The 25,052-nt window shown below is 49.4% G+C and overlaps 4 protein-coding genes across 10 annotated transcripts; 2 read left to right on the top strand and 2 right to left on the bottom strand.

Annotated features, from left to right (window-relative positions):
• Positions 1–1,804: 1,804 nt before the first annotated feature.
• On the top strand, positions 1,805–3,280 carry sstr3b (somatostatin receptor 3b). Its single transcript, XM_085911859.1, has 2 exons — positions 1,805–2,506; positions 2,583–3,280. The coding sequence occupies exons 1-2, from the start codon at positions 1,805–1,807 to the stop codon at positions 3,144–3,146; spliced, it is 1,266 nt and encodes a 421-aa protein (XP_085767985.1). The 3' UTR covers positions 3,147–3,280.
• Positions 3,281–3,477: 197 nt separating this feature from the next.
• LOC147057493 (protein CutA homolog) lies at positions 3,478–5,705 on the bottom strand. 5 transcript variants are annotated; one of them, XM_085912047.1, is made up of 7 exons: positions 5,427–5,705; positions 5,178–5,292; positions 4,938–5,062; positions 4,558–4,617; positions 4,174–4,219; positions 4,052–4,101; positions 3,478–3,974 (listed from the first exon to the last, which is right to left on the bottom strand). In XM_085912047.1, exons 2-7 carry the CDS (start codon positions 5,211–5,213, stop codon positions 3,875–3,877), a joined length of 417 nt encoding a protein of 138 aa, XP_085768173.1. In that variant the 5' UTR covers positions 5,214–5,292; positions 5,427–5,705; the 3' UTR covers positions 3,478–3,874. The 5 variants fall into 5 exon arrangements, with proteins under 5 accessions (XP_085768173.1, XP_085768175.1, XP_085768172.1 ...); XM_085912049.1 differs by having other exon boundaries at positions 5,178–5,289; XM_085912046.1 differs by having other exon boundaries at positions 5,439–5,705.
• Positions 5,706–10,645: 4,940 nt separating this feature from the next.
• cacng2b (calcium channel, voltage-dependent, gamma subunit 2b) lies at positions 10,646–21,854 on the top strand. The gene is made up of 4 exons (XM_085912779.1): positions 10,646–10,873; positions 16,419–16,502; positions 19,551–19,691; positions 20,446–21,854. The coding sequence occupies exons 1-4, from the start codon at positions 10,663–10,665 to the stop codon at positions 20,961–20,963; spliced, it is 954 nt and encodes a 317-aa protein (XP_085768905.1). The 5' UTR covers positions 10,646–10,662; the 3' UTR covers positions 20,964–21,854.
• Positions 21,431–24,689, bottom strand: ift27 (intraflagellar transport 27 homolog (Chlamydomonas)). Of its 3 annotated transcripts, none has more exons than XM_085912781.1 (7): positions 24,469–24,689; positions 24,025–24,104; positions 23,433–23,492; positions 23,305–23,364; positions 23,122–23,239; positions 22,935–23,044; positions 21,431–22,860 (listed from the first exon to the last, which is right to left on the bottom strand). In XM_085912781.1, the coding sequence occupies exons 2-7, from the start codon at positions 24,067–24,069 to the stop codon at positions 22,756–22,758; spliced, it is 498 nt and encodes a 165-aa protein (XP_085768907.1). In that variant the 5' UTR covers positions 24,070–24,104; positions 24,469–24,689; the 3' UTR covers positions 21,431–22,755. The 3 variants fall into 3 exon arrangements, with proteins under 3 accessions (XP_085768907.1, XP_085768908.1, XP_085768906.1); XM_085912782.1 differs by having other exon boundaries at positions 24,496–24,689; XM_085912780.1 differs by having other exon boundaries at positions 24,465–24,678.
• Positions 24,690–25,052: the final 363 nt, after the last annotated feature.

The raw sequence follows: 25,052 nt of genomic DNA, 5'->3' as shown, positions 1-25,052 counted from the left end.
GGGAGTTTAGGGAGGGAGCAGCTGAGCGGATGGAGCATGCTTGCCTCCGGAGGCTGGCTGGCTGTCTGGCTGTCTGGCTGGCTGGATGTCTGTCTGCATCTTCACGCCTGCTCCGTCATTTTGGAGAGGGACTCGCAATCGGAACAGGTAAGTCTTGAAACACTTTTGGGAGTATAATGAGGAAAAAAAACATGATGGTGACAAAATGTTTCAACTGGAGCAGGAATTTGATTCTTCACCCATGGAAAGACTTTTTGTTTTTAATTGAAATTGTTCAACAGCATATTTATTAGCAATTTTTGTGCTAAGTATGAAAGCATATTGGATGATGTCTTTAAACTGTATTCATATTCAAATTAATATTCTTGTACTTATCAGACACACTATTTTGAATGATTGGATTTATTTTGATCTTATAATGAATGCATCCAAGTTATTCATTTTGAATCATTTTGAATGTTTGGGGCTTACGCACCCTCACGTCATTTCATGAGTCATGATATTTTATTTTGATAGATTATTGTATCTTTGTATTGTTTCTGTTATTGTCTTTATTATTACGTGCATAATGAATCATTTTTCAAATTCCGTTGTCATCCATTTTGAAGATTGATGGTGTTTCAAATAAGCAAAGATATACATGTCAAATATTATACATGTTATTTCTATCATTTTATGATTGACGATGATGTCTGGCGTCTGTGTTAACTCGTCCATGACAGGACAGCGATTGATTACTTTTGCCAAATTTATGATCTCATCAATTTGAGGCCATCTGAGAGAACGGAGCAATTTCCCCGGCGTACACGAGCGAATCGATTCAAATCGACGTCGTCGACGAATCGACTTCTGCGTGGAGCCGCGTTGGCGCGACTTGACGAGCAATGGCCGTGCGTCACCTTGTCATTGTGTTGCTTGTCACCCATTGGCATAAATCGATGCGGCCGGCCCCGTGTTGTGAATTAGCGCCAGGCTTGATCTGAGAAAGCACCCAGCATGCATTACGGTACCATTTTTTTTTTCCCTGGCTCTCGTAGTTTGCCCAGCGCCAAATGACATCAAGGTTGACAAGACGTAGGCCAAATTGTCGGAGAGTTTTTTTTTTTTTTTCTTGTTTTAGATATTGAGACTTTTCATGGGAAGGTCAGTTGTTTGAGAGTTGTACTTTTTTTTTTTTTTTTTTTCCCCCCCCACATGGTCAGGGTTCACGGCGGTTGTTTATCCTCCCTATGTGGGAACATTTTCTCCCCAGCCGAGCCGAGCCGAGCCGAGCGGCGCCAATTATCGGCCATTACAAGCAAAGGCCGCGGGTGTGCCTGCGCGCCGCGTAGTGACCATTAGCCAGCCTTGTTTTGGTTGCGATGGCGTCTGAGCGCCAAGATAATGAGGGCCTTATCATTCAGCTGGCCTCCGCTTCATCTATTGACATACAGAGTGGTAACATCTGTCGGGCCATTTAAAGGACGACAACACCCTTGTTTGACGGGTTATGCATTTGACCCCCCCCAAAAAAAAAAAAAAAAAAAAAAAATAATTGGTCAACTCGCGCGGTAGGTTATTCATATGACGCAACTTTATGGAAAATAAAAACATCACCTGCGAGTGGCTGGCGACCAATTCGGGGTGTCGTCCGCCTTTCGCCCAATGTCATCCGGCCGGGATTGGCGCCAACTTCTCCGGCGACCCTGAACAGGATAAAATGGATGGATGGATGGATGGATGGAAGTCGCAAAGCAAAGTGGCTCATTTTCTGTTTTCACCCGGTGGAGTGCGCAGATTTTCCGAATGCCAGCCGACGGTGCCCATGGAGCTCCTTCCGATTATCCGGGACGTCGTCCCCTCTGCCGCCTGGTCCCTTTTCAACGGCACCCACAACTTGACCGGGGAGCAAGGCGAAGAAGCGACGCCGAGGTCAGAGGGACCCCTCCCGGGCCCGGCGGGCGTTTTGATCCCACTCATCTACGGCCTGGTGTGCGCTGTAGGCCTGGCGGGCAACACCCTGGTGATCCACGTGGTGGTCAACCACAGCCGGGGATGGTCGGCCACCAACATCTACATCCTCAACCTGGCCGTGGCCGACGAGCTCTTCATGCTGGGCCTTCCGTTCCTGGCGGCCCAGAACGCGCTCCTCTCCTGGCCCTTCGGCTCGCTCCTCTGCCGGGCGGTGATGACGGTGGACGCCATCAACCAGTTCACCAGCATCTTCTGCCTCGCCGTCATGTCCGTGGACCGCTACCTGGCCGCGGCGCAGCCCGTGCGGGCCGGCCGCTGGCGGCGCCCCTCGGTGGCCAAGGCGGTGAGCGCGGCGCTGTGGCTGGGTTCCTTTGTGGTGGTGCTTCCGGTGGTGGCGTTCGCCGACGTGAGGCGAGGGGACGGGAACTGCGGAATCGTGTGGCCGGAGCCGGTCGAGCTTTGGAAGACCGTCTTCATCGTGTACACCTTTGCGGTGGGATTCTGCGGCCCCCTGCTGGTCATCTGCATGTGCTACCTGCTCATCGTCATCAAGGTAAGGAGTGCTTAGGCAAGTGTTGACGTGGCCGTAAAAACAAAGGGATCATTTTGGTGGATGGTTTGGTCCTCAGGTCCGCAGCGTCGGCAAACGCGCTCAGGCGACATGGTCGCGGCGGCGCCGTCGTTCCGAGCCCAAGGTGACCCGCATGGTGGTGGTGGTGGTGGGCGTGTTTGTGCTGTGCTGGCTCCCCTTCTACGCCCTCAACATCGTCAACCTCTTGGTGGTCCTGCCCGGCGACCTGCGAGGCCTCTACTTCTTCGTGGTGGCCCTGTCCTACGCCAACAGCTGCGCCAACCCCATCCTCTACGCCTTCCTGTCCGGCAACTTCAAGCGGGGGTTCCGCAGGGCTCTGTGCCGGGCCTCGGGCCTGGTGCGCAGCCACCAAAGGGTGGACTCGGACGGGGGGCGGCGCCCCACCGAGGACTGGGGCGGCATGGTTGCGCGCGGGCCGGGGAGCCGAGGGGGGGGGCCCGAGCGTGGCGAAGCGAGCCCGCAAAAGAACAGGACGGACGGTCCGAAAGGTTCTGGGAGAGAGGGGACTCCCGAGGAGGAGGAGAAGAATGGAGGAGGAGGGGAGCAGGGAGAGCCAAAGTCACAAAATGAAAAGTCGGCGCTGGAAATCAGCTGCTTGTGACTGGCGTGTCAAAAAAACTCCTCAATGATATCGAGAGACCAAAGAGTCTTTGGTAGTCCACTGGAGAGCCAAGAGTCCCTTTCAAAGCCTTCATTTCACAACCTAACCCTGCCCTCAAAGCGTCCTTTAACACCAGAAGCAAAATCTTTCAACTCAACTAGATGTGTGTCGGCGCTAAAGCTAAGCGCTAAAGCTAAGTGCTAAAGCTAAGCGCTAAAACTAGTTCAACCTCAGTGTGGCTGCTGCTAACATAGTTATTGTTGTCTAGATATCGTATATGTATGGTTAATATGTTATAAGGTATTTACACAAAATAAGCTGGGACTTAAGATAATAAGAATTCAGCTTTATTGTATTCTTTTTTTTGTGGTGCAACTTAGCGCGACATTGTGGAGATTGCAGTGATATTTATTGGACGCTGGTATTTTTTTTTTTTTTACATTATAAAGAAAAAAGGTCGATTTGATAACAGGTGGATTTGACTGGTTTATATGGTAATTGTTGTATGCTTTTGTGTTTGTTATGACTATTTTCATAGGATAGCCGCCATTTTACGCTACCATATTTGTTTGTACAAAATAAAATCACAATTGCTGTTCGATGGCTCTGTGAAATCAATTGAAATGCAGGAGCGATGACGCCTCCGAGACACCTTGGCTAAAGCCATTTTCTTTTTTTTGGGAGGGAGTAATTAGCACACTAATCACCAGCCCGTGAATACCGCGTCCTCATTCGGGCACGACGTCGGCGATCCACTTGAGGTAGGGCGGGTTGCCTTGCTGGATGGGCAGGCTGATGACTTCGGCCACCTCGTACGGGTGGTTCTGACTGCGAGCGGCGAAGAACAGCGCGCTCGTTAAAATTCAACGGGGCCCCTCCGAGTGACGCACGACTCGAGGACTTACCGCACGTAGTCGGTGAGAGCGGGGACCTTGGAGCTTCTGGTCTTGATCATCTAAATGGGCCGAAAATGCGCGTCAAAGGTCTCGACGTGCATTTTGAAAGAGTCGCTCGCTCGCTCGCTCACCAGCAGAACCTCGCTGTCCTCCTGGATGGCCCCTTGCCATTCGTACCTGGCGATATAAACCACAGCAAAGTTTGACCTGGGCGAAGAATATCCTCAGAATAATCGTGTCAGTGGTTCTCATCAAATACCAGCTAAAAAAGTACTTAGCTGTAATAATAATCAAATGTCAAATAATAATATGAATATTGTATTGTGACAGTAGGTAGCATTTACCAGCAGCGGAAGCCCAGGTAAGACTTTGGAGAAAAACGAAGGAAAACTACGAATGACGTATGATCAGATTGTCTGACGTTAGTTAAAGGTTGCTCCATCAATGTTTCAAAGAGAAAGACAAGTGTCATTTTGTTGTGAGCAGCATGGCGCGCCAGTGTGACTGACACTTACACGGATGTGACAGCTGGAACAATGTTGACGCAGGCGGCCAGCTTCTGCTGCACGATGCCCCTGCGCCAGCAACACAAAACAAACACAGCCAATTGGCTCTTTTCTTTTCTTGACACTCTTCAAAGAACACCAATAATATGTGCAACTTTATCAGCAATTACATGCATTAGACATTTAGGATCTATTTGATCCTTGTTCAAATAGAAAAAAAACAAATCTAATATCTGTTGTAAAATATTAAAAAAGATGAAAATAATTGCCATTTTTTGAATGAGAGAAAGATACTGGAAAAACTAAGTGGAGTGTGGAACAGAATGTGATATAAATAAGATGTTTCCTGCTGCTGCGTCATACACCACACGATGAAGATCATGAGCAACCTGGCCAAGTCTTTGGCCACCGTGTCGTTGGGGCAGGTGACGAAGGCGGCCGAGTGCGCGCCCGACGCATAGGTCTCGGAAGCCATGGAGAAAGCCCTGGGTCCCACGCTCCTCAGCAGCACCGTCTGACCAAGGAGACGGCAAAATCAGGTCACGAGAGCGCAGCCTTTTCACATTAACTTATAGAAGATGCAGAACGTCACATTTACACACAAGATTGTACAGCTTGTACACACTAACCACAAGCCAACCAAAGCGGGGAAGTCCAATACGCATGCCTCAAACACGTAAGGCTGCTTGGCTGCTTGGCACATTCGTCGCGTCCTAAGTTTTGCTTCAACACCTGTCACGCCTCCTTTGTCAAAACAAGCAGTTAGCGTATATTAGCCGCTCAAAGACAACTCAAGGCCTCTTGATTGGACGTATTTAAAGAGTATATAAGTGCCATAAGATAAAAACCATAGTGTCGGGGTGTGTGTTTGAACCTACGTGTCAATTTACCTGCTGTTTATAGCGAGCGACGACACTGCCGTAACGTCGATAAGACGAGAAGCCGCCAACTGATAGTAAGAGATGGCAGACAGGGGCTGTGTTCAAAAAGATTCACTTATTAATCACAATAAAGGAATTGATTTCAATTGTGAACTCGATTGTTCACTGATACTCGGGAGAAAATTGGTTTTCCAGTGCTACTTGAGCGCGCAGTTAAGTACGTCGTTGTGTCGTAAAGTGTGTCAACTGCCGTCAATCGTAAATCCACGACGTCGCTGATATTCATGTCAAAATACAAATAAATAAATAAATAAATAAATAAATCGGCTTGGGTTTTGCGACAGATCATTGACATTGTTTGTTTTTAAGGTGGGGGTCGATTTTATTTGTAAAATAAACGACATATTTTATGTTTTTCTCCAAAACGTCTATGGCTCAGTGGGTAATGGATGGATAAAGTATTTTTTTTTTTAAATCTATCCCAGAGAAAGATCTAAAATGTAAAATATCATTTTAAATTATTTTTCGTATTTATGAAAAACCGTGAGTTTCATCAAATAAGCCGTCAAGTCCATGACTGAACATGCAGTGACAGTATTGGCCACTGGGTGACGACATTTCGGCACTTGTCCGTGGAAATTCGTGGGAGCATCATGCCCATCACCTAAACACACGCACGCGCGCACGCACGCACGCACACGCTGATTTATTGCACGTGCACGCAGCCACTCTGTTTGATAACTTTCCCTTTTCCTCCCTCACACTGCTGTCATTGCCTCCATCTTAAATGAAACTGGATGAGCGTCTCCTAACCGCCGCACACACTCGGACAGACAAAGGCTTACTGCGAGTGCACGGAGGAAGACACATAAGCGGTTGCTGCTTTTCGCAATCATGGCAGCGCCGAGAGGGGGGGGGGGGAGATGCTTGTTCCCATGGAAACTGTGCAGTCAGCACATCTGTACGTCCTCCCTCGTCGGCATCCGTGGCCTCTCGCCACTACAGCTGGACGTGACACGCACGCACACGTATACGCGGCGCCCCGACCGAGCGCGTTGCCATGGTGACCACCTGGCCCTCCGCCCATTGCGTGTGCATGTGTACTGTGTGCAAAGTCTTTAGTGTTTTATGAGCTGGTTTCATCCTCTTCTCCCTCTCTGTGGCTGTCCATCAGCTCTTCCTCCTCCTCCAAGCATGAGGAGAATCGATATGTTTTCAATTTGCAGCAGAGCCGTCCTCTTCTGCATTCTAATCAGCTCTCGCCGCCGGCCTTTTAAGTGCACGCCGCGTGGCAGAGGACATCGACGCCGACTGCAGCGTCCCCACTTTCACCCCCCACCCCTTCTGTTTCAGAATGGCGTGCCGCAGAGTTGTTTCATCCTGAAGCGTTAGAGGGCCGCAGGGGAACTTGTTGCTTTTTTTTCTCAAATTTGCAGCCAAATTCATTCTTTGGTCTCATTCAGAAAAACAAAAGCGTGCGACGGCTTTATTCGTTCACCAAGGAAACACCCGAGAGTGACAATACGGCCGAGCGACATGTTAAAAGCTGCAAGTCGCCCGTCGGCCACTACGGGGGACCTCAAATGCTGTCCAAATGTTCCGTGGAAAAGCGGATTTGGTCCCTCCATTTGCGTTTCTTCTCAGGACCTCGAGCAGATTCCGTCACGGAGTCGATCCATCCATCATCATCCATCACGCCGTCGACTGACTTAACGCTGTTTGTGTGGACAATCTTCCCGTGTTTGACCTTCAGATGCCAACGTAACAACGAGACGTTTGACGCAGCGCCGGCTACCGTGATGGAAGACGGGAAGAAGTGTCGGCATGAGGAGGCGGAACAGGAAGAGAATGTTAAACACGTCCTTTAGACCCCCGACAAGGAAGAGGAGAGGAGGGATCCGTTTCTTGGTGGCCACTTGAACCGCCTTCTATTATTCATCATTCCACAAAATGACTTTGTGACTGCTGCGTCCACTAGAGATCATCTCAAGTGGGATTATCCATAGCAAATGCTTACCCTAACCCAAAAGGTTTTGGCAAAAGCAACCCTCAGCAAACCCAAAATGATCTCCGCCACCAACCTTCATCCTGCATTTAAAGGTTGGAGTTTGAAAATGCTAGCAAGAATTAAAGGTAGCCTCACCTGTCCCGACCAAACTCGGTCAAACACGGCCAATCCTAAAGATTACAGAAATGTGTCATCAGAAAGTAGTAGTATTTATATTTGTCTGTCCGGCTACACAAAAATGGCAGCGCTAGCAATACTCAGCTAGCATTAGCACTACAAACTAGCCGGTGTTAGCCAGAGCTGCTATGTTTTGGTAAGCATAATTTATTTGTAACGGGGTGTTAGTTATCGGTGTTGTTTAGGGGAATGTAAGGAGCAAAAGATAGTTGCCAACGACCTTCATCACAGCAAAAGTGGATGGCTGAATCCTGAAGTCGGTCGGACAAGAGTACGAGCGTCAGGCTGCATTGGACGTGTGGGAGGGACGTCAGCTGCTGGAGTTCAAACGCCGCCTCTCTCTCCAGGCTAAAAGTGGACAGTGGAGTTATTGAAGCCTAAAAGCTTTCAAATGCTGTGTAGGATGGGGCGCTAGTTCTCCTAGCACAATGCGTAGCCCGCAGCTAACTGCTATGGGTAACGCTGCATGTGTCAGACAATTTGCTCTCATACACAGCAGCATCAAAGACACAAGGATGTTCGTTAGAGCAGTTGAGGATTCCAGACAAAAACTCATTGCCAGGTTCTTTGAAGGCTGTACATTTCCTGTTAAATTCACTGCCAACCACTGGCGGAGCTGGGGGGCGTGTGGGCACTGTCCCCCCCCTCCCCCAGCTGCCAGGCCAAATTGATTGATTTTTTTGATTAGATTTTTGGGGATTTACAATTTCCTCGGGAATTGCTTTCCACACTTTACCCCTGTAGGAAACATAGAGCGAATGTTTATATGCCTTTTCGGAAGAATCTTTTGTGTTGCGTTTTGTAGGAAAAAAAAAAAAATCCTAGCTCCTAAATCCAGTGTTCTGTAATTGTACAAAAGTGGAACTACATTTTGTTGACTTTGTTGTCTTTGATGCTAACAAAACGTTATTATCGACTAGCTAGCGAGCGGGGCATCGCTGACACGGGACGGACAGACGGATGGAAGGATCCCGTTAGAGAACTTCAGCGGTGAAGTCCTTCCAGAGTCAGTTGAAACCTAAGCACGCAGGCCAGGAGGATCACAAAGGCAACGAAAACAAGAAGAAGCGCCGCAGCCGCTAGCCATTAGCATGCGCCTTCATGTGTGGCACAATGTGAGAGGAGAAAATACAAAGTGTGTGCAGTGCAGTGCAGTGCAGTGCAGTGCAGTGTAACGTAGCGTCGCTGCGCTGCGGGCCAGCCGGCCACGGCTCGCCACGCCGCGCTGCTCGGCGAGCGTTGGTTGGTTTATGCGTGAAGGGCGAGACAGCCGGGAGGCGGCAGGGTACACGTGAAGACGATGGACAAAGTGGTCAACTGGACATTTGGTTTGTCCTACTGGCGTTGGCCGCACTTTGTACGACTAATCAAGTGGCTCTAATACGCCAAGTTCAACTTCTTTCACCACTGTGAAGAAAGAAAAGGCCTGGCCACTGTGAGCGTGGCCAACAGTCAAGCTCACACCTTTGATCATGTGAGGGAGGGGCACCCAAAAAGTTCTCATCCGCTATTTCGGACAACAGATGGCACAGCCGCCGTGTGGGTTCGTTTGAACGACTTTGGAAGTGCACACCGCCGAGCTAGCATTAGCGTTGGGCTCGGGAAGACTAACAAGTGTAAAAGGGCGCCTGAGATAGCCAATCACTGAGTGCGCAAGGAGAAGGGTGCCAACGTTTTGCTATGCCTCCTTTAAAATGAACGGCACAAAAACGCCATTTTCCACCATTTTTAGTTTTTGACAAAAGCTTTTTTGTTTGAATCAAATGCTTTTGCAAAGATGTCATGAAATGTCATTGTAGATGCAGTGACTTGTTGAGAAGGACGTTTTTATTTATGAACCGTCAGCCTCCTCCTCCTCATTGCTTGTGTCGATATTTTTTTCATCCTTAGCTTCTAAGCATCCTCCTCCTCCTCCTCTTCTTCTTCTCCTCTCAGCTTCGGCGAGAAGACGAGCGAGAAAGCTGCGGATTGACGTGTCGCTGGAGCGAGATTAAAAAAAAAAGGAGGGGGGAAAATCAAGTTGGGCAGAAAAGACGCTGGATGTTTTTCACCGGAACGCGTCGTCGTGCGGTGACCGACCGAGGAGCCTCTGGATGCGGCAAGGCTCGCGTATCGTCCCGCTAAGCCTGCACCATCTCCAGCGCCACCGCCGCCGCCTCCTCTTCTTCCTCTTCCTCCTCCTCCTCCTCCTCCACCTCCACCGCTGCCTCCGCGCTCCGTCGGCCGGCTGCATGAGCGCCGATGCCCGGCCAGATCGCCGCCTGGATGCGCCCCTCCAGGAGCCCGCATGGAAACCGGGGACCAGAATATTAGGAGGAAGGCCAAGCAACTAAGCAGGCTGTGCGCTTTTATCTACCCGCATCTTCCTTGGCTTCTCCTTTTCTTGGATGGATTATTTGGACATGTGCTGAGGGGCGTCCATGGTGGGCTTTTTTTCAAAATGGCAGTTTGGCACCCAAAGAGTTGGATGGCATATATCATTTAAGGTGGTATTTTTTGGGGGGGGGCGGGTGGGGGGCGCCAAAAGTGACAACAGAGCGGTCGGTCGGTCGGTGGCAGCAACCTGATGTTGAGGTGGCCCGTATGTTAGTCCATGTGCAAGCTTGTAAAGTTTCTACTGTGTGCGGTTGTGCTAGAATAGCTTGGTTGGACACCCCAATCCCGTTATCGGGGGTTCGGCCTTCACGGGGCTTCCAAAGTAGGCCTCCTTCCTGTGGGATCAAGTTTGGTTTTTAGGTCGCTCACTTGTTCCACTTTGGCGCCTCTTTGACCGCCCTCCTACTCGCCCCCCCCCCCTCGTCCCCTTTGAAAGGGTTCAACTTATTTCTTACTTGCTGGTCGGCGACCCCCCACCCAAAACCAACCATACGATTTCCCCCGAGCTCCCCTAATTCCCCCGCCCCCCCCTCGGTCCCCCGCTACCGCCGCCCGCCCGCCGCCGCCGCCCACCCCCCCTTGTCCGAGCTGGCGTGGCGACGCAAACTCACAAATATTTACTTCCTGTACGTGAAGAGGAAAGGGGGCCCCCCCTTTGTGGAATGCGGCAACATGGGCGTGTTTGACCGCGGGGTTCAGATGCTGCTGACCACGGTGGGGGCCTTCGCCGCCTTCAGCCTCATGACCATCGCCGTGGGAACGGACTACTGGCTGTACTCGCGCGGCGTCTGCAAGATCAAGAGCAACAACGAGAACGAGACCAGCAAGAAGAACGAGGAGGTGATGACGCACTCGGGCCTCTGGAGGACCTGCTGCCTGGAAGGTGAGGCACGGCGCAAATCCACGGCTCGCTCTTTGAGACAATTTGAGGCTCGGGCCTAACGTCAACATCCAAAGCACCATGTAAACATCAAAGACGAGCAATAGAAATGTTTACTCCCTAACAATCCAGGACACCCCAGAGGCGTGCTAAGCCTGATGGACAAGTTTTCATCAGCACCGTAAGCATTTTAGAGGCATCGGTGGGCCTAACCTACAACTCGGAGACGTTTTAGAGCAGGCAGCGCTGTCAAACTTCATTTTGTGGACGGCCACTTTGGAAATGCGGTCGTGAAACCAAAGAAATGTTTCATCAAATGATCATATCATTTATTGCAAATGAGGAAACATTTGACTTGAGATTTTAGAGAGGGTCGTGACAGACACGATTTGCATTCACGGGCCACATACGATGATGCAGCGGACCGTATTTGGCCCTCGGGCCTTGGGTTTGATAGCTGGGTTTGAGAGGATTCAAGGGGAACAATGTACCAATCTTAATTCAAGTTTTGGTAAACATCAAAGACAATTCAGAAGCTGTGAGAAGTTTTTGTAGGGCTTCAATCTGAAAATATATCATCAAAGATGATTTTTCTTCTCAAAATATCGATTGTAGAGACAGTTAAGTTGGATGTACAGGTTTTTGCATTGGATCTCATCAGACCTTGTCTATTGAGTGGAAAAGTGAATCGAAACTGAGACGCCAATCAAAACTATTTTTATTCTTTTTCGGAATTTTGCTAGAATTTTTTTCAGATGAATTCATATTCACACAGAGGCGTTAATAAAGTCGAGTAACATCATTACGGCCTGGTCTGGACAGGTCTGGCCTGGCCCGGCCCGGCCTGTCCGACGTCGGCGGTCCAGCTGCCGAATCTGTCGGAGCTCCCATGACGGATTTGCCCGTGATGGATCTGTCCCCGGGCCGCAGTCTGGTTCTGAGGCGCCGGGCCCGGCAGCCCCGAGGGCTGGCGGGCCGTGACAGGTGGAGCTCAGCGGGCTCTAAGTGCCGCTATTAATCTCCATCACGCCGCCGTCGTGTGTGTGACAGCAGATATGTTTCTGGGAATGAGATGTGAGCATGTGTGTGTGTGTGTGTGTGTGTGTGTGTGTGTGTGTGTGTGTGTGTGTGTGTTCATCATTTTTCTTACAGAGGACATCTGAAGGCAGTGAACCTCGCAAGGTTAAACTCCTTTTAAGCTGTGCAGACACACCACAATGTCTTTTATGCGTTTCCGCCCTCCCCCCCCCCCTTTCTTTTTCTTAACAGCTTTATAATGCAGAGCTAAATAGACTAGCTAGGATATACCATTCAGAGATAGTTGGGATGGTGGGATGTAGTCCATTTTTGGATGATGTGGTGAATTACAACAAGCTAAAAATCAAGCAAAAATGCTATTGATGAGTAGGCTACTTCCTGGTTTATGAGCAATGATGGATGGGAATATACCATCTGAATTGTGAGGTGGGGAGGTAACAATTTGAGACTGCTTGCGATTTAGGGCTATACAAATAAACTTGACTTGACATTTTAGGTAAATAAGTTACTTCCTGGTTTATGAACAGACTGAACCATTTTCACTTTTGCAGAGGGGAGACAAAGGTTAAAATTGTAAAATGATAACGTTTGTGAATTTGCAGGCTACTTTCTAGTTGATGAGGCGTGACAGAGTGGACTGCACCATTTTTATGCGAGGGCAAGCAGGAAAAGTTAAAATTGCTCAATTAAAAAAAAAAGCTTTTGTTGATAAGCAGGCCACTTACCGGTTGATGAGGAATGACACAGCAGCAATTTTCTGGTGGTGAGAAAAAGGCCTAAAAACAAAATGTTTGTTGGTTAGCAAGCAAGCAAGCAGCTTCCTGCTTTACCAGGAACAAGACTGTACCATTTTTCATTGTGAGATGGGGAGGCACCGATGAAACTCAAATAAATGCTTTCTCTTCTTTACCCAAAGAAACAAATGATATCAACATATTCAACGCTGGCTGCTGTTGTCATCTGCTTGAACATAGAAGGAAAGAAGGAAACACTTGACAAGAGCTGATTGATTTCACATTGAAAAAATAAATGGCGCTCCTCAAATAACAACCTGGATTTTCATGAGATGAAAAAAAAAACAAGAGAAAATAAGGACTGATGGTTACAACAACAACAACAACAAAATAAGTAAGAAATGAAATGCCTGGTTCCTTTTCGACTTCAACAAATCCACACCATACTTCAAATCAACACTTTTCTGATTCTCCTTTGAGGAAAACAAAACAGGCCATGACAAAAAAAAAAATACAGATGTGTTGAAATGAAAACAAGGCTCATGTGGAAAAAAAAAAGAAAAGAAAAGCAGGAAGCGCACAAAACCCTCACCTGACACCTCGTGTGTGTGTGTGTGTGTGTGTGTGTGTGTGTTGTGCTGGCACCTCCCTGCGCCCTCTTTAACGCTTGGCGGGAAGGTGCTGACAGCCCGCTTGTGCCGTCATCCCGTAGCCAAAGACACTGACCTCCGTGTGTGTGAGTGTGTGTGTGTGTGTGTGTGTGTGTGTGTGTGTGTGTGTGTGTGTGTGTGTGTGTGTGCGTGTGCGCGCGCATCTCCACATTTCCTGTTGTCGATCCCCAAAATCGAAAATGTCGGTCAAAAAAGCCACAGATGGGATCGAGTGTTCGTATCGGCTGCCGATACCGGCGACAGATACAAAAGGCTAAAAAAACGTCTCGCTAGTCACTCGTTAGCACGCGACGGCTTGACGTACGGGTGAATGAGAAAGAAATGCGCCAAAAGTGCAAGCAATAGTATTACACCATACTGGTGAGATCTTCACAAACAATATCTCCTTGTCAATGAATGGGCTATTCCCACGCCTTCCAATAAACAGTAGTCGTTGATGAGGGAACAACGTAAGCGATACGAGGCACCGGTGTGTGTGTGTGTGTGTGTGTTATACGAGACATTTGCCTATTGATTGTCAATGATGCAATCAGTAGGGAAGAACAAAACGCAGACACACAAACACGTGGTCGTCGAGCACACATAAACATTTTGAGGCGCTCGCTCAATAACGGAACAATAAAACCTAACACGTGACGGCTTCATCGTCAACACAGCTGAAATAAACGCCATCAAAAATGTCCATTTAAAAAATGCATGTGTCTGTTTCAAAATCAGGTTCCTTGGGAAAAAAAAAAAGACATAAACGCCGTAACTCAAATAATCACCTCCTTTTGTTTTTTAACAGGTGATGATGATTTAAAAAAAAAATAATAATCATGGACAAATGTAAGTTCATCTTAATCATAACCATTCACGAAGTTCATTATTGAAGGATGATACCGGCCGGGAAGATTTACCGACTCGACACGTGAGTAAATAATCAATAGGCTAATCGGCCTTGAACCGTAAAATGCTGACTCGGCCAAACGAATGATAAAAAGGAATCCGCTTGGCAACTTCTCAATGCGGTGACCTCGAAAACTTTTCAAAACTGCAACCAAAATGGCCGCCTTCCGCTTCAATTAGGGCAAACGTTTATCATCGGTTCCCTTTTGTGTCGAAACTGGTGATTTCATTTTTGAATTTAAGACGCCACATTTGCTCATTGTGGCAATAAGCTAACAAGAAGTTGAGTTGCGTCGCCGTCAAATACATCATTCCACTTCCTTTTCAAAAAATCCAAACTGGGAAGAAAGGAAGGATGGGCAGAGGAGGCAGAAAGGGAAGGTGTGATGGTGATTGGAGGAAGAAGGAGACGGCAAAAAAAGAACATCATCAAACGACAAGCTCCGTGCAAAAAACTCAAACGTCCGTCCCCCTCCTCCATTTGACCGCAATGGGCCATCCGAAAATGGCGGGCGACCTTTTGCAATTCCAGCCATGTGGTTTTGTATCTTATTTGGCTAGTTTGGGTCGCGAGACGAGTCGCAAGCTATTTTTGTGGCTTTCCTTGACCAAATTGGACCAAAAAGATGAAAGCCAGGCATCACATCATCAGAGGAACCAAAGAGGGTCCCCCTAAAATGACAACTTTCATAGGCCTGCCAGTACGCTACGCTACGCTACGCTACGCTATCCGCGGCGGTTGCTATGGACCTATATGAGCCTTTGAACAGCCGTTGCTATGCAGCGAGCGAGCGAGCGAGCGAGGCAGAGCAATGAGCCAGAGGCCCATGCAGTGGATGAGTCATAGCCCCCCCCCCCCCCCGCCCCCCACCGCGCCAACCCAGACCTCCCTTCACTCACACTTGTACCCCCCTACTGCGTTCTTTACACACACATAGGAGGGCCAAGCTCCCGGCGAACCTGTCGAACATGGCTGACGGCGCCAAGGCGCACCTGGATGCGGCGGCGGCGGCGACACACGCTCAATGTAACCTGTTGTGATGTGTGCACTGTAGCCTGACACGCCCTCCGCTAGCTCGGCACGGTCACGTGACCTGCACTGCAGCTTCAGACCTCCCGGGGACATTTTGTGCCTTTGGGAAACGGACGTGAAACTTTGGCATTTTCAAAATTCCGTTCTTTAAGGCTTCAAAAATCCAATTCCTATGTAAAGTGGAATTTTTTTTCCCCACACAAATGCAAAGAGCTGAGTCAGCGCCGGTCTTCTTTCAATCAAAGCGGCCAATTCCCAGCCCCGGGTGGCTCCATGGACAAACGAAGGCCATTGAGATCAAACGAGTTGAGTTTCCATTCAGCGTGTCATAAACGAGCACGGGGATGAGCAAAACCAAAAAAGCCAAACAACCAGGTGAATGAAGCAAGCGCTTGAAAGAAATGTTGCGCCAGCTCTGGCCGCCCCATAAAATTCTTCAACCCTTGGCCCGTAAATGTCCGAGCCCATTCATCTGCGCTTCCGTCTCGCGTGGAAACAAATTGCAGTCTGACCTTTTTTTTTTTTTTAATGCCACTTCAATAGGAAAGACAAATCGGATCCATTGATTGATTGATTGATTGATTTTTGATCCATGATGAGCTTTGACCAATGATATTGGTGACATTTTGCAGGATGTGGGGAAAAAAAGCATTTGAATCACAAAACCGGCAGTTGATATCGGCCGCAAAACGTTGACGCCAGTCGCTGACCGACTTTGGAAATGCCCGTGGTGGGGAGCATTTGTATGTTTTCCCACCACAAAGGGCCACTTTGTATCAAGTATTCAGCGGCGCCGGTGTGGGCGACGTGTCCGACGTGGGACGGCCACGTAGCGACAACTTAGCCAACTCCCGAGGTGTGAAACGCACACACGGATGATGCCGTGCTTTTTATGGAAGCCGCCGCCCCGTGTTTTATTCAAGAGGGCCGAATCCTCCGAAGTAAACCCTGGAAGTATGGTTCACTTGGCCATTGGCATGGCGACAAGCTCCGTCTTCATGTTTTCTTGCTGTTTAGCAACAGCAGTAGCAAATCCATTCAAGCTACTGCTCGTCCCGATTGTTATTTCAAAAGCCAAAAACAACACCGTGGGCTCGTGATCACTTCAGCTAGCAAATCAAGCTAGGCGCGCCTTTTCCCTCTTTGCTGTGGTTTCAACGATATTCTTTCTGTGTGTCCGTCAGGTTCCTTCAAAGGCATGTGCAAACAGATCGACCACTTCCCGGAAGACGCCGACTACGAGGCCGACGCTTCCGAGTACTTCCTACGTGAGTCGGGCCCCGTCGGGTCAGCCGCAAATCTTTGTGTTTGGCCATTTAGCGATGTTAGCTTTGACGTGTCATCGTCGGATGTCAAAGATCCTTCTAAAGTTGTCGGACGTTGGTAAAAGTCCAAAGTGAGTGCGGTGGAGCCGAGGCAGCAAAGAAGAGGACTGCGTGAAGGGAGGTTCACGTTTGGGGAGGTGAAGGGCAAGGAGGAGGCCGGCGAGCCTGCCGCCGTCTCCCAGCGGCCCGCCAATTAGGACACTTGGCTCTATAAATACCAGCGGGCGGCTGCGCAAACTGGGTCAAACCTCCTCCCCGGTGTCCTCCCCGGTGTCCCCCCCCCCCCCCCCGCCCATCTGTTTGTGCATCCCCGACCGGCCGGGCCTGACAGCTGGTCCGCGGCGGGCGGGCAGGGCAGGCAGGCGGGCGAGCGGCGGGCGCGGGCCTCCACAATCCATCGGGTGAGAAACGTTGTTCGAACGTTATCCAGAGTGCCCCAAAAAAACGGGACTAGCGGAGCCCGCCGGGGCAGAAGAGCGAGGAGAATTGAAAGAGAAATTGAGGTGAGCTTCCAAGGAGGAGGGAACATTTCGGGAACGATATTTAGCATCATGTTAGCCACGTAGCTAGGCAAAGGTCTCGTCGCGCATCGGCTGACAACATCCTGTATCGTCATGTTTATGGTTCAGGGCATCGTCCAAATTGAAGTAGCTAGCCGTGGCGCTCGACCTTGGAGGCTGCGCCGGGGCGGGCGTATCTGTGCGGTCATCTGGCGTGTCAAGCCAGTGCATTTGGTGTCGGCTGACCTACATTTGCGCCCCAGCAGATGCGCCCGCCGCAAACGCTGGAGGCAAAAAGCGAGCCGAGCGCCGCCCGCCGCCGCCGTTGAAAAACTCAACGCAAAAGTCAGTCTTTGGAATCTCAGCGTTTGAGCGCTGGCGTGAAAGAAACAGAAGGCCCTCGGTGAGCATACTCGGAAAATGGTGTCAACGTGTCCATTCAAATGGGACATGGTTCAACCTATCCTCGACGGCGCTCCACCGATTGGATCGTGCGGTCGGTCGGTCGTCATTTCATTTTGGATCGTTGTCATCATTATCATCATCCTTCAGCCTCTCCAAGTGGTTAAACACACACACACACACACACAGACGGCCCGGCCTGGCCCGGCCCGGCTTGGCCCGGCCCGGCCTGGTGAGATGTGTACATGTGGATATTACGTAAGCGAGAGCAGCGCGCCTTTCCAAGAGCACTGAGGGAGAAACGCAGCTCACCCCCGACCGACCGACCGACCGACCGAGCCTTCAGTAGGACGCAATAAAAACAAAAACGATCATGGCTAAAAATGATTATTATTATTCTGAAATTCTCACAATCAGATGAACTTTGATTTTTCTGGAATAACCTTGTACTTGAGCGCTCTTTGAGATGAGTCCAAATCAGCCTACTTTACTGACATAAATCCTCTGTTGACCTTCAAAGCGCATCTCACGTTCCTTCCGTTCATCCGTTCCGCTACAAACTTTTTCTGCATGTGACGCGCACTCGGTTGCTAAAATTAGACGGTCGCTCGGCCTGATCCTAATAGCATAAAGCCATAAGTCGGAATGGGCTCTGACATCACGCTGCGATGACGTCACTGCTCTGGCTGACGTCACGGCGGGCTATTTTGGTGGACATGGAGGCATATCACCATTTGCACCAGTAATACGGTTTGAAAAGCACTGACGCACGCACACGGAGCGCGCGTGACATTTGCGAGCACGTCACTTTCAAGAACGTGAACCGGAAGTTGGACATAGAACACACAAGCGCTTGCGACGATCCGTCTATATTTTGCAGCCATTTTAACAAGCGCATGTTGTTCTTTGCCGCTGGGCTCTCCCACGTGGGTGGCGGCGGCGCGGCGCGGCGCGGCGGCGTGTTTGCGCGCGCTGCGTAGGTAGTGAGCGCATAGTGTGGACGGGAAACACCCCATTTTGGCAGGACACAGCGAGGAGGTGGCTGAGTGGGTGAGTGGGTGGGCGGCATCTGATCGATGAGTGCGTGCGTCTTGTTGTGTTGGATCTCGGTTTGTGTGTGTTGTAGAAAGCGAACACACGCGCACGCGCGCGCACACACACACACCGAGGGAGCTCCCATGGCGCCCCCGCCACCCCCTCTATAATTCAAGCACAATTAAGAGGCTCTCTTCTACCGTAGCTAATGAAACCATAAGTCAAGACCACACGCGCGCACGCGCACAATGCAGCGTATGTGAGGGGATGAAATGGACAAGATGTCGGGAGTGGGAGGTGTTGTGCAACATGTACACTCTTGGAATTCACGTTGCGACGCAAAAAAAACGTCAAGTGAAGTTGGCACACCGGCTGACGGACGCTGCAGCCAAAAGTATCAATTGTATCATATCAACGAAAAGTTTCAATTGAATGCATTTCGATAAATACATCCGTGACTTGGTTTTTAATCCCAATGCGTTGTGCGTGATGAATGATGAAAATTTGCATTCTCTACGTTTTGTTATTCAAATGTGTGCAAGGTTTCTCAACAAACTCCGCCTTTGATTCATGCTTGGTCGTTTGCGCCATCCAGATTGTCGCTAGATTGCACCAAACGGACGGACACCTTCGGCGTGGCGTGTCTTTGTGTTACTGTGGAGGCGTCAAAAAGGCCTTTCATGTTATTGCGTGCTGTCAAAAGGCAACAGGTTACAAATGGGATTGAAGCCTAGCCAAGTGTGTGTGTGTGTGTGAATTGGGCGGCCCTCGGCCACCTTGAAGACAATTTGCCGCGACAACACGTCAATAATGTGTGTGTGTGCCAAGTGTGAGGTCACCTTAAAAACGTGATGGGTGAAGACGGCCGTCTCTGCACGTCGAGGTTTTTGCCAAGTCATCTTTTGGTCTCTTTCAATCTTCGGAAGAATCGTCCAAATGATGAGAATGAACTCCAAAAAAAAAAGCCGTTTTTTTGTTTTTGTTTTGAGCGGCCCTAGAAAGCAAGCTCTGTCGTTGAAGCCAGACTGAGCTAACGAGCAGCTGTGTTTTGTAGGTGCGGTGCGAGCCTCCAGCATCTTCCCCATCATGAGCGTGATCCTACTCTTCATGGGGGGGCTCTGCATCGCCGCCAGCGAGTTCTACAAGTCGCGCCACAACATCATCCTCAGCGCCGGCATCCTCTTTGTCTCAGCGGGTAAGAACCTTCAGGAATGTTAGCTTTTCGGGATACATTTGGGTGCTTACAATTCAAGGATGTTTCAAAAACACACACACACAGCAACCCCGAGGATCCCGGATCGTGTATCGGATCGAGAACGATCTTTCTTTCGGGAAGCGGACAAGACCACGCCCCTTTTAGTACCAATTTCGGGTCACGTCAACCAAACTAACTAGCTTTGTATCGCTCCAATTGTTTTGGGAGTTGTAAGCGGAACCAAACTGGCTAAAAAGAAGTGGGCTAAAGTGTGAGGAGTGTGATTGAGACGTATTGGAGCAAAAAAAAAAAAGAAAGAGGATCAGGGACACCTTATTTTTAGCGTGTAATCCCAGTGGCTGCTCTTAGCCTAGCAACAGGGGCGAGAGAGGCAGCCATTGAGGGCGACGAAGAGAAAGAGAGAGAGAGAGAGAGAGAGAGCAAAAGCGTGACTTGGAAGGGTTAGCGCGAGCGATCTAGCTGGTGCGGCCCACTGGGCCGTGGCCTAGAACCACAGAAAAAGCTCACAACATGCCCAGCCGGCCGGCCGCCTTTGGGTGCCCTCTGTCTCTCAGAATGAATGTGGAGGCAACGCTGCTCAATGTACCGCCTAGTGGTCAAGGTGCTTTCAACGTTGAAATATGTATCACCCTTTCGTCGTCGGCTCCGTCTTGGGTTTCCGTCCGGTGCCTTGAATGTGAAGAAGACAAAGCGGAAATGCTCTTTTCACCCCATCTCCTTTTTTGCGCTTCAGGCTTAAGCAACATCATCGGCATCATCGTGTACATATCAGCCAACGCCGGCGACCCTTCCAAGAGCGACTCCAAGAAGAACAGCTACTCCTACGGCTGGTCCTTCTACTTCGGCGCGCTCTCCTTCATCATGGCCGAGATGGTGGGCGTGCTGGCCGTGCACATGTTCATCGACCGGCACCGGGAGTTGCGGGTGGGCGTGCGGGCCGCCGACTACCTCCAAGGCGCCGCCATCACGCGCATCCCCAGCTACCGCTATCGCTACCGCCGTCGCTCGCGCTCCTCGTCCCGCTCCACCGACCCTTCGCACTCGCGCGAGGCCTCGCCGGTGGGTCTGAAGGCCTTCGGGACGCTGCCCTCTACCGAGCTGTCCATGTACACGCTGCCCAAGGGCCAGACGGGCACGCCCACGTATAACTCCACGGAGAGGGACCACAACTTCCTGCAGGTCCACAACTGCATCCAGAAAGACCTGAAAGACTCCGGCAACGCCGCCAATCGACGTACCACACCCGTATGAAACTGATGCTGAGCGACACTTCCAAAAGGGAGGGGGGCGGGGGGCGAGGTCGTGGGAAAATGTCAAGGTCTAACCAAAGCTCCGGCCGGCACTTTGGTTTCTGTTTGACGGAAGCGGATAAAAAACAAACAAACAAAAAAAATGCATAAAAGCAAAGGAAACATGCATGATTTTTCCCATCTTCCCTTGTTTAACAATTTGATGTTTGTAAAGATTTGAATGGGGTCAAAAGAGGGAAGCGGGGGCGGCCTGTCCGATCCAAAAGGCCGATTTATATTTTTTACTCTTCCTGGGTCTGGTGAAAATTGCCGTTTGCCCCCAAGCTCCCCGTGACAAGCCCCAGTTTGTCTCTTTAGTTTCATTCTCTTCCCGATTTTCTTCTTGATTTGCATAAATACTGTGAACCATTGCGGAGTGCGATTTTAGCAGGGAGCACTTCAGAGGCCGCAAAAAAAAAAAAGAAAACCTGTATCGATGATATTTATTCAATATGAACATACATGTATACCTGTTAATACGTCATGACCACTTTCCTGACGCAAAAAGAAAAAATAATAATTAAGTAGCGACGCTAAGAGAAATGCTAAACGGAAACAAACCCAGATGAGACATCTGTCCGGGAAAAAGGCTTTGTGTGGGTTAATAATGCCGCATTTTTATATTACAAAAATTATAACAAAAAAAAAAAAATCACACCAAAAAAAAAGTGACAACCTTTTGGCCTTGGCCAAAAGACTGGCTGCCATCTTTGTTCAGGAACTGCTGGGGGGGGGGGGCTGAACCTCTGAGCCAATGAATGAAGGCGACTTTGGACAATGTGACAGACGACATGACAAAATGGAGTCCCTAAAAAGAATTTTAAAAAAACGAAACAAAAAAAAAAGATGAATTTACATACATGCATGCAAATCCAAATCATCCAATCTGCTTTCAAGGAACTTCTTGTTTTGGAACAATGATGCCATCCGTCCGTCCGTCCATCCGTGTAAAAGGCAGCAGCAGCAGCAGCAGGCGTGATAAAGTAGAACTTCATGTTACAGTATTGTGTCTTCTTTTTCTTTTTCTTTCTGGATTTGTTTTTTTGGGAGGGAGCGGACCACGCTTCGGACAAAACCAGAAAGCTATGAAGAGCTTCTCATTTCATGCGTTCAGTTGTGATTCTCCAACTAACACAGCCTTATTATTCTTCTCATCCTAACTATTATGATTTGTCTCATTTTTGGGTTGTCTTTTCTTGTTGTGTTGTTGTCAATGAGAATTGAAAAGAAAAAAAAAAAAAAAGTTGTAATGTCTTTCAAGGTGCCAAAACGGAATGATTCTGAACTTGGATGCTGATGTTGAATAAACACCGCAGCCCCCTGTAGGGAACGCAACGGCTCTCGGCGTGCTCTTAACCAAACACAATGACTGACAATGTGTGTGTGTGAGTGAGTGACGTTACGTGTTTCGAGTCAGTGTCTTGCTTCCGCCATCGGCGGCGGAATAAATGTCAGAGCGGAGCGGTCTTCCCTTCTTCTCCCCGGCCGGGCCGCATCAACGCCTCCCCATCTGGCTCGGCCCGCCCGCGGCCGCTCCCCCCCGATGCAATGATCACAGCGGCGGCGGCGGCGTGTCTCTCTGCATCGCTGCTGTGATCAGAGCAGGGGGGCGGCGCCAAGACAGCGGCAACAGCCATTCCAAATGGCGCCACACTGCCCACCACTGGAGCGGAGGCTCAAGAGCGTTCTCCTCAATGCTGCTGTGTTTTCAATTTTATTTCATGGACGTGATGAGGACAATTTTGTCTCTCTCTCTAGCCTGGACTCAGGTTCTGGATGGCCTCTCTGCGGTCCTGGTAGAGCGAGTGAAAGGCCCGGGCAAGGCTGAGGAGCGGGGCGTCACATTTCTCCATCTCTTTCTGCAACGGACACGACACGTCAAGCGAGGCCGACGTGGACTTTTACCATCCTACAAAACGGTCGGTTGACTCACAGCTGACGTTTCGTGGTACTCCAGCCCCTGGTTCCGGGCCCACTCCTGGGCCACGGCCGCCTGCACTTCCCTCCTGGCTGACAGGTCCGACTTGTTGCCCACCAGAACCCCTGGATTGGAGCATTTTGGACGTGGTCTGAATGTGCGCGAGGGGGGCAGGCTAGACTAAGTTTGCGACCGGCATTACCGGGAACGTGGCGCCCCCCGCAGCGGGCGCGGAGCCTCTCCATCCAGCGGGCACAGTTGGAGAAGGAGCGCTGACTGGTCAGGTCAAAGACCAGGCACAGCAGAGACAGCTCCCCCCACTGCACGCAGACAGCCCACAAGCGTATGACGGCCATGGAAGGACCTACGTGTGTTTGTGTCTCACCATCTTCTCATTGGCTTCCACCAAGGATTCCTTCCCCGCAGAGTCGATGATGTAAAGTTCCTGCGCGGGGAAATATTTGCCGTCGGTTTTCAACGAGCCGTTTATAGCGAGACAACGAGCGGGCTCACCACGCTGTCGCCGCTCTCGGGGATGTTGACGCTTTTGATGAGCAGCTCCACTCCCGTTGTCTGAAGAAAGAAAGACCTTTACGTGACCTTCAAAAGCCTGTGTGGTTATCCAGTTTGTGATTTTTCTCAGTCACACACATATACACTGCAGTGGGGCTTTCTCTCTGCAGAATGCCAATGAAGGCCCCCGTTAGCGGCAAATACACAGAGAATATCGTTAACGGCCCGGCTGACATTTTCAACAAAAAGGAGGATGCGAGCGGAATGGCCGGCGGCCCGCTCTGGCCTTCTTGGCCAAGCGTTGAGGAAAAAGAGACTCAAGCGGGCGTTTGCTTTTGTCTGAGTGTGAGTCGAAGCCTATAGCATCTCCCTCCTAGCGAGTGTTTGACCGCTTGTCCACATGAAGAAATGGCTGAGACTTCACTTAACTTGAGCTGCAGTTGATCTGAAGCTGGCTTGTAACTCAAATGTCGTCTCACCAACTCGGTGACAAAACGGCCCAAGCAAAAGCACGGAAGCCCAGAAGCTTCTGTAATGTATCGCAGCTCTGAGGTCAAGGTTGACTGTATTTCATCCTATGAATTGTTCTCACCATGCTGTAGTTCTTCTGGAAGAGAGTACCATCACTGTGGAACATCTGCGAGAGGGCACTTTTGCCCACTGCTGGATCTCCTGTACACAAACACACAGATCATACAAAATGGCTGACTACAAACCTGATGAACTAAATGTATAGTAAAACAGTCGACTAAAATTAATCTGACAGCCGGATATCACAGAGTAAGACACCAAGTTTATTTCAATGCGTGACATTTTAATTTGTGCCTTGGCTCAACAAAGACTGCAAACACTGTTGTGTAGATGTTAGAAAAATACCAACAAGGGCATATTAAAAGATCAGGCGTAAATCCCAACTTTAGGCACATTACTAGCAATAGCTAGTTAGCTTCAGCTTTGCTAAGACAAAAGACTAACTTCTGCTGAGCTAACCCTCCCTGAAAATGACGATGGGCAAGTTAAAAGTCCACATACCGACCATCAAACACCTCGCCCTCAACCTCACCATAACGAATGGGACTTTGGTTAATTCCAAATGATTTGATTGGAATGCTTTTCAGTGCTATTTTCTTCCGAACGCCTCGTCGACATGTCTCCTAGCAACCGCTCGTGAAGAGCTCTCATTGGTTAGGTTAAAGACTGCGTAGGCGCCTGTGTCCTTCATCATTGGTTACGTTTGAGAGCACTACACTACACATTTCTTTTATGCCCTTGATTTTGCCTGCCAGGCTAAATCTGCCCACACACATCCGCTCTCCTTTTAATATTCGGGAGATAAATGCGATATTTATGACGTCCAGTCTTCGTTTCTCATTTTTACACTCATGCACGCGTAGGGCAACTCGCCGTTCGACGTGTTCCCGGAACCAAAAATATATAAATAAATAAATAAATACATAAATAAATAAATAAATAAATAAATAAATAAATAAATAAATAAATAAATATGAAAAAGTTCAATTCAAATCAAAAATTCCTAATTTAGCTTTATTTCAATACTCTTCATTTCTGTGCTAAAAAATGTCACGAAAGTTTGTTTCAAAGAAAAGCCTTGAGGCAAGT

Source organism: Syngnathus leptorhynchus, chromosome 5 (assembly GCF_054491065.1).
Source record: "Syngnathus leptorhynchus isolate UIUO chromosome 5, UIUO_Slep, whole genome shotgun sequence".
Taxonomy (NCBI): domain Eukaryota; kingdom Metazoa; phylum Chordata; class Actinopteri; order Syngnathiformes; family Syngnathidae; genus Syngnathus; species Syngnathus leptorhynchus.
Note: the sequence above shows the minus strand (reverse complement) of the source record. Positions and strands in the feature narration are given on the sequence as shown.